At 53.7% G+C, this 12,627-nt stretch overlaps 4 protein-coding genes across 4 annotated transcripts; 2 read left to right on the top strand and 2 right to left on the bottom strand.

The window, feature by feature from the left end:
- Positions 1 to 363: 363 nt before the first annotated feature.
- On the top strand, positions 364 to 1,722 carry K489DRAFT_322236 (uncharacterized protein; the record flags this gene model as incomplete). The annotated part of the gene is made up of 3 exons (XM_033601609.1): positions 364 to 441; positions 529 to 1,413; positions 1,483 to 1,722. The coding sequence occupies 3 exons, from the start codon at positions 364 to 366 to the stop codon at positions 1,720 to 1,722; spliced, it is 1,203 nt and encodes a 400-aa protein (XP_033458920.1).
- A 2,163-nt stretch (positions 1,723 to 3,885) lies between these two features.
- K489DRAFT_381888 (uncharacterized protein) lies at positions 3,886 to 4,122 on the bottom strand. Its single transcript, XM_033605241.1, has one exon. It carries the CDS (start codon positions 4,096 to 4,098, stop codon positions 3,928 to 3,930), a length of 171 nt encoding a protein of 56 aa, XP_033458919.1. The 5' UTR covers positions 4,099 to 4,122; the 3' UTR covers positions 3,886 to 3,927.
- Positions 4,123 to 4,688: 566 nt separating this feature from the next.
- On the top strand, positions 4,689 to 7,504 carry K489DRAFT_258697 (putative serine/threonine protein kinase (Nrc-2)). The gene is made up of 4 exons (XM_033600025.1): positions 4,689 to 5,741; positions 5,815 to 6,114; positions 6,189 to 6,597; positions 6,701 to 7,504. The coding sequence occupies exons 1-4, from the start codon at positions 4,802 to 4,804 to the stop codon at positions 7,158 to 7,160; spliced, it is 2,109 nt and encodes a 702-aa protein (XP_033458918.1). The 5' UTR covers positions 4,689 to 4,801; the 3' UTR covers positions 7,161 to 7,504.
- Positions 7,505 to 7,523: 19 nt separating this feature from the next.
- On the bottom strand, positions 7,524 to 12,218 carry K489DRAFT_359831 (protein kinase WD40; the record flags this gene model as incomplete). Its single annotated transcript, XM_033602607.1, has 2 exons — positions 7,524 to 9,298; positions 9,515 to 12,218. 2 exons carry the CDS (start codon positions 12,216 to 12,218, stop codon positions 7,524 to 7,526), a joined length of 4,479 nt encoding a protein of 1,492 aa, XP_033458917.1.
- Between the last annotated feature and the right edge of the window lie 409 nt (positions 12,219 to 12,627).

Below are 12,627 nucleotides of genomic sequence, written 5' to 3'. Positions count from 1 at the left end.
AAGCACACTACCACTCTCATCACTTGCGTCCCGCACATCAACCCGCCTCGCATACTCTTCAACACCGTCGACCAAACATTCCTACGCCAACCGATTCCGACTCTCGCAAATTGCCTCGACTTGGCTATCGCGCTCGCATTCTTTCAGCGATACATTCACTATTCGCGCCCGCGCACGAGGATAGTGTCACCGCACCCGAGAGATTTACTTGTATCGAGCTACGCAATCGCATCATTCCCGGCTTAGTCGCCTACACACTTCGGAGCCGCTACGACCATTGCTTCACCCACTTGACTCGAAGTGCGCGCGCACTTTCCGAAGCCCTCGAGGGCACGCTTCACCTTCGAATAGCCAGCATGAGATATGGCTGCAAATGTGAGGGTCTCGGGCCCGCCAAACGGCCATTTCTTGGTGGGCTATCCAGGGATTGCAGCGACTTTCGTAAGTTTCTCGTGGGACATACTGTGTATTATACGGTGGCCTCGATATGGGCGGCCTCCTTATCGCCGTCGCTAACTCATATCCCAGCCTCGTGTGGAAGGTCGAGTTGAGATCCGACCTGGAGTCGGTGTCACCGCGCCAGTCAATATATCACTTGTCACAGTCCTCCTACAACGGCGCGAATCAATACACCCCGCTGCAGATAGCATGTTGAGGGTCCGGCCGTCGGCAGTCCGGCAGGAAATCACAGATACCGTGGGAAAAGAGATGCTATTGTTCCGATGTCCACCTGGAAAAGAGGCGGAATCAGTACTGTGCATGGATCTACCATTTGTCATATTCATTCCATATGGTCGCGGAGGTGAGGAGATCGCGCGGAGGGTACCGCCAGCATCACTACAGCTGGAGAAGCGAACGGCCGAGACCTACTACGAGATTGTGGTCACTGTACAACAAGGGCACCAGGATCAGAGGAAACACACATTCCCCATTCCGATCACGCGATATGACATGCTTTCGACTTTCGGCATGTACAATCGTCCCGAGAGCGCAGAGTGCACGACGGACAACATCGTCACTCTGGGCATCAGCCTGCCGCGGTGGAGCTATGGACCTCTGGATCCCGTCTCGGTATACATTAAGATTTCACCGAACAACGACTGGCTGAGCAGGGCACGCCGAGTGACGATCAACTCTATCACAGTGGCCATTGAGGAAGAGATTGTTTACAATCATGAAGGTGACGAACCACAACGGAAGACCAAAACACTCGCCAAGCAAACACAGACTGTGAACGTTCGTATGCCAGAGGCGGGATACATGACGAATCTCGGACTGGTCTTCCCGGCGCGCGAGCTTCGTGACAGCGAGGGTATCCTTCCACGCAGCCGGAACGGCTTTCCTATGTACCGCATCAGCAGCTTCACGACGACGTGCACGTTGTACAAAATTGAGTACTTCCTCACCGTTCGGGTAAGATCTTCACATCCTGCTGATCGCCAATCGTTCTTGTACCTGAAGCTGACAATTATTTCCCGACAGGCGAACCTCAAATCCGCACGAGACATCGTTCTGCGGCAACCGATTGTCGTATGTCCATTCGACCATGCTAGTTGCAAGGAAGAAATGGAAGGCATCGAGATCGCTGCCAAGGACCGCCGGACCAATCCCGACAACCCAATGTTGCCTGCTGCATCTATCATCAAGGCGAACGACCCTGCTGGATTACGAGCCCTGGGTGTGGCCGTCGTCGGTGGCCAGAGAAAACTGCTCATCGAATGAGAGATTGGAACATTCGGGAATGGAAATGTTTCAGTTTGGGGAATTATTTTGGAACACAAACAACTTATGCCTGTGATTCAAAGCAATGTCAGGGCCACAGCATAGCCAGCAGCAGGCTCTAATCTGGCATAGCTCGACGGGAGAAACATGCTCAGTCAGGGCAGCCGCGATTGCGCAATACACAGTGCAGTCTCTCAAGATCTCCGGGACCAAGCGGCAGCCATCAAAGAGGCTATCCCGGCGGACCAACCCACGATCTGGACACCCATCGGCACATGCGGGAGAAGATAGTCGAGGAGACTGAACTCGACGTCCACGATCGCAACTCTTCAAGAGATTTACAGACTACCAACGACGGATGACCACATGTTCTCAACAAAGATGCAGCGAAGCAAAATTACTTTTGCTGCCGCCCGTTTGCTCGCGCCCACGCTGTGCAAGCATATCAGCACATGCACGGCATCCTTCATCAATGGCGACGACGAACTTGACGAAGACATGCATGATCCACACGCAATCATGATTCACGGGAGCCGGAGCGGCAGAGTGCATCATCTCTCAACAGACGCAGGAACGTGCTGGACACGAACTTCCTCGAGCACGATCGCTTCCTCACAATGAGCACGAGACAAGGCGTGCCTCGTGTTTGCACAAAGCTTTCAGTCGGGAACAGCAATTTGGATATCCCGTGGCATGGCTAGCATAGTCAGTCAATACAGGCGGAGTTTGCGTACTCCATGACAGAGCGAGAGTGCGTCGAGGAACGATGACGTGCCGGAGACGGGGGAGCAAGAGGCATTGATGACATTATTGAGGTATTGGAAGATCTCTCTTCGGAGCCCCATTTCGAGGGCGATATAGGAGAAACCGATTGACGTGAAACCAAATCGAATCATGACAAATCGACTGACGTTTTTTCCAATTGTTATCACACCCAGGGATGTTTCTGAGCCTGTGGCGCTCGGAGAGGAGAAGCTGCGAGCGACAAACAGGCTTAGGGTTATGAAGTCGTCAAAGCCTTCCATTGGCTTCCTGGCTACAGAAAGACAAGTCCGCAAAATCTTGTGGCAATTGTCTTTTATGAAGACGATGATATATTGATAATGATTCGATCCTTTGATTTGAGGCATTTAACGAGGGGACCATGTAATGTGCGGAAAGGAGACGTATATCCTCGATGTCATTATTGTCAACCATTCAACGACCTCAAATGAAGTGGTCTGAACTTCTGCACAATGGCCGGCTGCGCTGCCCGCTGAGGAGAGAGTTACTAAATCTTGCGCATGGTATTTCCTCAACAGAGCCGATCGATCACTCGCTAATTTGTTCTGGACTTGGGGTTTTTCTTTCCTTTTCGATCGTGGCTGATTTATTGATTGGGGAAAAAGCGGGACGATGGGACAGTAGGAGCTATTGCTCCGCACACCTGCACGACTCTCCTGCACGATTCATTTGTTCTGTTGTGCTGTGGTGGACTGTGGTGGAACGGACCCTGGGTTTGGCCTGGCTTTGGTTTGTTTTCTCTCTCTTTCTCTCTCTCTCTCTCTTTCTCTTTCATATCGATAGAGGAGAGTAGCCGAATCTTCGGATGGGAGGATGCATTTCATGATCATGGTGATTTTTCGAAATTCGAGAAACATGTTTGGATTTCATGTGGGAGTGTGAATTCATCCATGCTTGCCTTGGTGAACAAGGGTATCCAAGAGGAACAGTGTGATCAATAAAGCCGGAGGGGGTCCAAAAGGAGGAGAAGTCCATCCACATGTCCGCCGCCGCCGCCGCCAAAAGCTGCACCAGCGTCGTCATTTTCTCCGAGCCCGCGCGCGCGCTTCAGAATGTTCCATCATCCCTGCGCCCAGCTTCTCCAGTGCTTATTATTATTACAGTACCTAGGTATGTGCAGTATTATTACATATGAGGCCTACTGTTCTGCCCGCCCTGTTGGTTTCGACTTTCAACTTTGTCGTTCCGCCACATCACGTGGTCCACGATGCTTCTCTGGGCGATATCCCATCGTCACCCAAGACCTCTTCTCTAATAAGAGAATGAGATCTATCTTGTCGGCAGTCGCTGTCGATTGTGCCAGCTCTACGGACGTGTAGCGATCTCCCCAACATTCCCGGTATTACGCTCTCTCCGCGGGAGTTTGAAGCTACCCGCAGGCTCACTCTACGGATGTTATATTGCTAACGACATACGTACTTATTACCAACCGGAACGTGTGATAAGGACTTTTGGCCCAAAGAAACAATGTACTCCCCGAGAAGCGAAGAGTTCCAATGGTCTCTCTACTTCAGTATATTCGCCCTGGCGGTCATTGCCCTTCTCGAGGACAGGCGGCGGCGGCGGGCGCCCTTCCTCTGCTATTTCATTCATCGTGAGCGTCCGTGTACCCATACACCATACACGTACGCCATAGAGGATTTCCATCGCCCTCCCCTCCGGCTAGATTTATATACACCCTGCTGGCACACACCACACCCCCGTGTTCCGCTCCAGCTGCAGGGTGACATACGTAAACTGGACAGCTCGTGTTTAATGTCTGTCTATCTGTGTGCTATGCCTGTCTGTCTCTCCATCGAACCTGCTGCATACCATACCACATGCATTACATCCACGACCGATAACATCATAATAACTCCTCCACCTGCTGCTGCTACTGCTGCTGCTACTCTCCATTCAATATACTACACACATATCCACACATTGCTGTCGCATTCCAGCCTATACGTCGCCTGTTGTTTCACCTTCCGATCGACCGTGGAAGATCATCCTCCCGGCCCTATCTTCCTGTTGCTGCTGCTGCTGATCTCGCCGTTCCTGCACGACCGGTTCCGCGCCGCTTACCAATAATCCTGCCTCACATCATCTGCACTTCAGGGCTGTCTCTCACTTTCCGGCCTGCTGTCTCTCCAGCCAACTCCTCGTCGAAAACCTCCCATTCCATACGGGCCCACAGTGACACTCATCTTGACTTCGTATCACGGCTCGCCATTTCCTCACATCTTGACTGGACCTTCATCTTCGCTTCGTACCATCATTTGCGACAGACTCTCATCATCGGTGTTTCCTAGAGGCCATGCCCGCCTTGACGGCGTCCAAATCCCACACCTCCAGCATGCCTTCCACACCCATCGAACCGGCAAAACGGACCTTCACTGGAGCTAATCTCAACCCCAATGCCAAAGTCAGCAACTCCGCTGGGCAAAAGATCAAAAACTTCTTTCGCATCAACGGCAAGAATGAGGCCACCTCGGCCAACACATCAGAAAAGGGCTCCTTCCACAGTGATACCCAGCCGGACATCAACTACAAGACCTCCTCAACACAAAGCGCAAAAGCCAGCGCGAGGAGCAGTCGGTTCATCCCTCATCTCGGTCGGAGTAGAACGAACACCGTAGCATCAGAGGGACACCCGCTCGACGACGCATTGAGTCCGACGGCCACTGCCAACCCATACTTCCAACATCAGGGCCCACCTGCGTTGCGGCATCACGATGCCGGTAGCATCCCACCCTCACCACCGGACACTCCCAGAGGATCGAAAAAGATTGCGCCTCAGGGCGAAGGGAAAGAGACCTTGTCGGCATCAGGAAAGGAAGAGCTCGCGCGGAAACTACGACGTGTCGCCAGTGCACCCAATGCACAAGGGTTATTTAGCAAAGGCAAGAAGAACAACGGCGACAGCCGACCGACGACGGCAGACGAGGATGCATTGGCACCGCCCAAGCCTAACGGCATGGGAGCACACAGCAATGCCAGCGCGATGAGTTTGGGAGGGTCGGCGTTGATCGACGACAATTCATTGACCGTGCCAGACCTTCCTGGCGATATGTCGCCGGGCAAGATTCGCAATAACATTGCTTTCCGGCGGACGTACAGCAGCAACAGCATCAAGGTCCGCAACGTCGAGGTCGGGCCGAGTAGCTTTGATAAGATCAAACTCATCGGGAAAGGAGACGTGGGAAAGGTTTATTTGGTTCGGGAGAAGAAGAGCTCCCGATTGTATGCTATGAAAGGTGAGAGACGGATGATGATACCTACCTCCGAGGAGTCAACCAAGGAGATTCAAGCTGACCCGAGTATGAACAGTCTTGTCGAAGAAGGAAATGATCAAGCGAAACAAGATCAAGCGCGCTCTGGCGGAACAGGAAATCCTGGCGACCAGCAACCACCCATTCATTGTCACACTATATCACTCGTTCCAGTCAGAAGACCATCTCTATCTATGCATGGAATACTGCAGCGGAGGAGAGTTCTTCCGCGCTCTGCAAACTCGACCCAATAAGTGCGTCGACGAAGATGCCGCTCGCTTCTATGCTGCCGAAGTCACCGCGGCTTTGGAATACCTTCATCTCATGGGATTCATCTACCGAGACCTCAAACCCGAAAGTACGCTCTATCGTCCTGACTCTCGGAGACCGTCTCCCTTTCATGGTGGCAAATCACTGACTCTCCGCACGCAGACATCCTTCTTCACCAGTCCGGCCACATCATGCTTTCAGATTTTGATCTTTCGAAACAATCCGACGCCGCTGGTGTTCCTGGCATGATCCTCGCAGGTGGCCGCAATGCCAGCGGCGGCATTTCCAGCAACCCTGCCCCGAACAACCTTCCCACCATCGACACTAAGAGCTGCATCGCCGACTTCCGCACCAACTCGTTTGTCGGTACAGAGGAGTACATCGCACCCGAGGTCATCCGCGGGAACGGCCACACCAGTGCCGTTGACTGGTGGACCTTGGGCATCCTGATCTACGAGATGCTATTCGGCACCACGCCTTTCAAGGGCAAGAACCGCAACGCGACGTTTGCGAACATTCTACGCGACGAGGTCCCGTTCCCCGAAGGATCCGGGAGCCCGAACATCTCCAAGTACGTCCTGCTTCCCAGCCCATTGCCCCTTTATGGCCAATCTGCCCCCCCCCCCCCCCCCCCCCCCCCCCTCTCTTTTACTGACCATATCTCCTCGCGACAGCCTCTGCAAATCTCTCATCCGAAAGCTCCTCATCAAAGACGAACTCCGCCGTCTAGGCTCCCGCGCCGGCGCCAGCGACGTCAAAGCCCACCCCTTCTTCCGCCCCACCTCCTGGGCCCTGCTCCGGCACATGAAGCCCCCCATCATCCCGAACGCCGGGCGGGGCATCGACACGGTGAACTTCCGCAACGTCAAAGAGAGCCGGGACCAGCCGAGCATGGACCTGGGCGGCGGCGGCGCCAAAGTCCTGGTCAACAAAGGGCTGGGCGTGCCCGCGAGCAACATGAAGGGCGTCCCCCTCGACTCCGGCCTCGAGACCCCCCGGGGTGAGATCGCGGATCCCTTTGAGGAGTTCAACAGCGTCACGCTGCATCACGACGGCGATGACGACAGTCACCACCATCATCCGGCCATGCAGGCGGAGAGTTCTGGGCCGGGGACGCCGGGCAGGGCGAGGTGATGAGTTTGCGGTTGCTCTCTTGAAACATAGGGATGTGGGGATCTGGGCATGTGTTGCATTTCAGGATGCATGCGGAGGCAGAGCTGAGAACGAGTCCACGACGGGAGAAAAGTGGACCGCTCCCTCTTGGTCATGCCCTTTTTAGTCTCGCCTCTTCTAATACAGTTCGAGGCCTTTGGCGTTTTTCTTTCCGGCACTTTCTCGCATTACGATTTTAGAGAGAAGACCAAAAAAAGAATGGGAATAGGAATGTACAAGGGGGGGCCGACTTTGACTTTCTCTCTCTCTCCCTCTCTCTCCTAGTAGTAAAAACAACCCCTTCAAAAGACAAACAACAACCACAAGTAATCCACACACACCAGCTCATTGATAAACAAACACCCTGCCCGACCGATCCGCGCTGAGCACCATCCCAAACGGCCTCTCCAGGACCGCCACATCCGTGATGGTATCGAGGTGGCCAGCCAAGAGATTCTGCGCCGAGAGCCGGATGGTCTCATACCTGGACGCCGGCCGCGGGGGGGCATTCGCCGTCGCGCCGGCAGCGTCCCCCTTCTGCTGCGTCCTCCTCGACGCCGGGGGCGACGCCGGACCGATCCTGTTGGATTCGATGGCCCCTCCCAGCGTGCGCGCGTCGTCCGCCGCTTTCTCGGTGAAAATGGTGAGGTCGAGGCCGCGCTGGGCGGGATGACTGAGGGTGTAGACGGGCTTTTTCTCGTCGGGGGGAGGGCTTCCTCTGCCGCCGCCGTTGACGAGGCCGCAGTTTTCCACGCGCTCGCAGTCCCAGAAGCGGACTTTGCCGTCGGGGCCGCCGGTGACGATGAAGGCGTTGTCGCGCTCGCGGTCTTTGGAGGGGAGTTGGATGCCGATGGAGGAGACCATTGCGGCGTGGCTGTGGAGGCTGTGGTCTCGTGCCGATGCGGACGTGACGCGGGCTAGAAGGCTGTTGGGTTTGTCTTTGTCGTCGTCCATGGAGCGGAGCTCGTAGTCTTCGAGTTGAAGGCGGTCGCGCACGTCCGAGGGTGCGATGCGGTATACGTTGTTGCAGATGAGCTTTTCCACGTCCCAGATGGAAACTTCGCCGCGACTGGTGCCTCCTGTGACGCAGAATTTGTTGCGGCGGGAGCTGTTGCGGCTCGGATGCAGCTCCAGTCGAGTGATGGGCTCGGCGCTGGCGAACGCTAATGACTTGAGCAGTAGCTGAAAGCGCAGGTCCCACAGCTCGAGTACACCATGGGAGGTGCCCACGAGGAGCCAGTCGTGCTTACGGCCAATGCAGAATGCGGTTGGCTCTCCATGACTGGCAGCGACGCGCATCTCATATGTGATCGACATATACTTCAGATCGATGACCAGGATACGACCTAGATTTGTTGCCAGCACAAGCGTGCTACCGGCTTCACCGCGGAAATGATCAGACCATACTGCAAATTCAACGACGCCGCCTCTTGATGGAATGTGCCATTCACGCACAGCTCGAAGCTTGCCATACTTGATGCCTGAATTTGACTCGGAAGCGTCCACTTTGACTGCATGAACACTGCCGTCGGATCCTGTGCACACAAACGAATATGTAGCCTGTATGAAACAAAGGCTGGTGATTCGGACACCTGGTGCGAGACGATATGTCTGGCGGGAGCGATGCGTGACGTTTCTCTCCAGTCGCGCAGCATCCCAAACTTTGATGGACCCATCATCAGATGCTGTCAGAAAAAAGCTGTGATCAGGTGCTGGGAGAATCCGAGTGATTTTGGCCGTGTGTTCGCCGAGGACAGCCACCACGCTGCCAAGTGGTCTCCACACCGCAGACGGAGTTTGTGGATTGCTTTTTACAATTGAGCCTGGTCTGTACTGCACAAGTGGTCCGAACTCCGCAATGTCTAGAGGATACCGGTCTAGGTATACCGCATCCAAAAGCTTCATAACGGTGGGATCGCTTCCGGAGTAGTTATGAACAGCTTGTTGAGGCTGCCCTTGGTCTGAAGGTGTCCTGGAAGCTGGTGAAGGTGATGGTCTTCGAGTCCCAAGGTTTGACGGTAGATTCAGATGCCCAACAGCGGTTTGACCGTCTGTGGCCACGTCAGGCCGAGCTTTGCCGAGTCCTCCCTCAGACGCAGCAAGTAGGCCAGTAGCACTCGCTTTGTATCGAGGTGCGCGACTGCCCTCTTTGCTGGCGCCACCAATTGCTGAGCTTGGTGATGACGATAGACTACCAGCAATGGTCAATTCGTCCAGAGGTCGCGCGGTTCCCTGAATAGCTTCTGGGAGCTCGAGCCTTGGTCCGATCGTCGTGTTGGTCGCATTCGCATGTGCCGCCGAGCTTTCATTTCTGACATCGGCGGTTATAACAGGACTAGAAGCATCTCGGAGTGCTTCAGCAATCGTTTGATCTTGCGCCTCCATCCGTTGCTCGTACACTCGAAAATCTTGCTCGAAGACGACTGTCTGAGCAGTAATATTCAATTTGCTCAAGCTGATAACTTGATCGTAAATAGAGAATGAGTCATTTACTTCATCACGTTTCATTCTCTGAGCAGTACGCCAGAGATGTTCGCGCAAAGCTAGGATCTTCATTTCGTCTTCTTGGCGCATGCCTGCGCTGCGTAGTAGACCAAGCCACGATTCATCTTCAACGGTTTTGGGCGCTCGTGCGAGGGCTTTTGGTCCGAGATCAGCGACAGAGGATCGCGGAGGCATTTGGGTCACAGAGCGGTGATTCATTTGTCTTGACTCTTTCGCAGGTTTCCAGAAAATGCCCTTCTCAGCCTTGGCCGCCCATTGGAGCGCCATATCTAGAACAGGACGAGACACAGGTTTGTTCAAAGCGTCCAGCAGGTCGGTCTCGCTTAATGAATGGATTGGCATCTTCAGATAAGGGTGAACGAGCGGGGCGGTCAAAATCCTGACATCAGCGGCGGAGAGGTATGTCGTCGCGGCGGAGACGAAGTGCGCAGCAGCTTCCTTGATCCAAAGATTTGGATGAACCAAAAACCGGGCCACCACATCGATCAATTCCCAGATCTTCGTCCGCTGCAGAAGACCGATTTCCGCCATAGTTCCCATGGAGCGTAGAGCTTGTTCGACCACAAATTCTTGCGGATCTGTAAGGGCTTGTAGCATTAGTGGCAAGATGAACTCTTCCAGACTTGGGCCACCGATATATACAGCAACGCCTATCATTGTCCGGAAAACTGCACACTTCAGCAGCCAATCTGGATCATTCAGATAGGTATTCAAGTGAGTCAGAAGAACGTCACTTGCTCGAACTTCACCGAAGAAAACACAAAGGGAAGGAACTGAAGTCAAGAACGCTCGTCGGACAGAATTGTTGGTGTCGGTCAGGAAGACTTTTGTCTGCGCTTCAAATTGATCAAGAACATCAAATCGTGTGGAGTCGTAGGCGTCGTGATATGCAGCGTAGTCATCGGTATCTGCATCAGCGCCTTGCGTGTGTGAGGGCAAAGCGCCATCGGCTCGAAGTGCCTGCATGATGTCCAAGAACCGCGATGCAGTTTGCGCCAAGCTCGCCAACGATGCGGCGTACGTTGCTCGGACCAGCGGGTTGTGAACAAACCCATCAGTCTTGATGAAGATCTGAAGCTTTGGAAATATGTACTGTGGAAATAGCAATGTGTTGACTGGCGAGACTACTTTCACAAGCGCAAGCAGCTGTGTCATTGTCCTTAGCGCGGCAACCAAAACCATTTCGTTGTCGTCCTCAAGGAGAGCGATTACGTATGGCAGCACCCGATCTAACTTTGCCTCATCTGGCAGCATCTCTGCAAAGGCGAGGAGCAGTTCACAACCCCGAGTCTTCGAGGTGGATCTTGCGGCACTTCTCATCGAGGCGGTCACGACATTGAGCAATATGAACGTGCCGTTGTCTATATTATTGGGCTTGAGTGATGCCGCAGCGTGTCGACTGTTGGGCAAATCGACTTGAAGTGGGAAGAGCTCGCCAAAATCGTGGCTGGCCAATCTTGAAGCTTTGTGCTGGGGTTGAGCCGTTTCATATCCAAGCGAGACAGAGAGCTTCTCATAGTCGTGATAAATCATGTCGATCCGGTCGTCCGCAATACCGTTGTTGGCCTCTGGAGCTGTTGTGATAGCTCGCCCTGATGTTGGGTCCGTGATCTCTTCCATTAAGGTATGAAGATGGTTGTAGAAGTACAGAGGGAAGGCCTTCCCTTTATACTCATCGAGATAATCTTGAGCATGCCATCGCTCACCGGGGTCGAGTCGCAACATGCTCGTAATCAAGCTGCGAATGTTGTCATCGTCAACCTTGCTCAGAAGCTGCACAGTAGGATCGTATTCGCCTTTGCGATATCGGAATAGCTGACTCAAAGTGAATGTGGGCACTTCGGTAAACAATTCAGCGAGTACACATCCCACGCTGAAAATATCCATGTTCCACTGGACCACCGTGCCCTCGCGAGGTTGCTCGCCAGGAGTGGTGAACCTTTCGGGAGCCAAGTAACAAGTACGACGGGCAGACGTGTCGTAATAGAAGGAAAAATCGGCCGGGTTATCTTCTGGGAGGTAGGCTGGCTTGTATGCGGATGCAAAATCCGTCAAGTATACCCAACCCCAGGACGTGATGAGGACATTCTCCGATTTAATATCCCCGTGAAAGACGCCGCGACTGTGACAGTCGCGTACCGCACAGAGCAATTGGAATGCAATCCATTTCTTCTCGATACCCTCCAAGAACGGTCGGATGCTGATGCGATCATATAACGAATTGTGGATGAATTGTCGGACTAGAACACCAATCGTGTTGCTCTCCCGAATACGCTGGTAGGTAAGTACATTCGGGATACCTCTCAGAGCCTGGCGCTGTTCGCGAAGCTTCCTGGCGTACTCTTTGAAAGAGACTGTTTGGTTGGCCTTGTTGCATATTTTGACGACGACAATCCCGGATTGGTGCCTTGCTCGAGCGGTCCTGAGGAATCGTGCACCTCCCAATTGCTTCTCCACAACCAGATCCGCGATCTCTGAATTTTCAGCCGGCTGAAGACCACTGGGAAGCGCGACGGACGAATATCCTTGTCCCATAGCTGCAGCTGCGCATGTTTTGTGGCGTTAAAGGCTCGAGTCGCAAATGTCGGACCGGCTGTGCCAAACTTGAAGTGATTTCCGTCGACACGACAGCGGAATCGCCTATGAATCGTTCCAAGATTCGTCTGCTCCAGTTACCAAGAAAACACCGATGTCGACCGCGTACATGTTCCGAATTTGGGTTGATCCTATCGCTTAATGGATCTCAAGATCACCACAAAATGCCGCCTCGTTCGGGTGCCCAGGTGATGTTGAAGTTTAGGGTTGCGCCGGAGGTGCGCCACATGACTCAGCCACATGCTCGTGCCTGTCGCTTGCCGTCCGCTCAACCTGAGGTACACTTTCGTCATTTGATGAACAACCAAGACATAATGCTGCCTTCTACCTTCTTCATCTACTGTTTCAG

This window comes from Dissoconium aciculare (genome assembly GCF_010015565.1).
Source record: "Dissoconium aciculare CBS 342.82 unplaced genomic scaffold K489scaffold_8, whole genome shotgun sequence".
Classification (NCBI taxonomy): Eukaryota; Fungi; Ascomycota; class Dothideomycetes; order Mycosphaerellales; family Dissoconiaceae; genus Dissoconium; species Dissoconium aciculare.
Note: the sequence above shows the minus strand (reverse complement) of the source record. Positions and strands in the feature narration are given on the sequence as shown.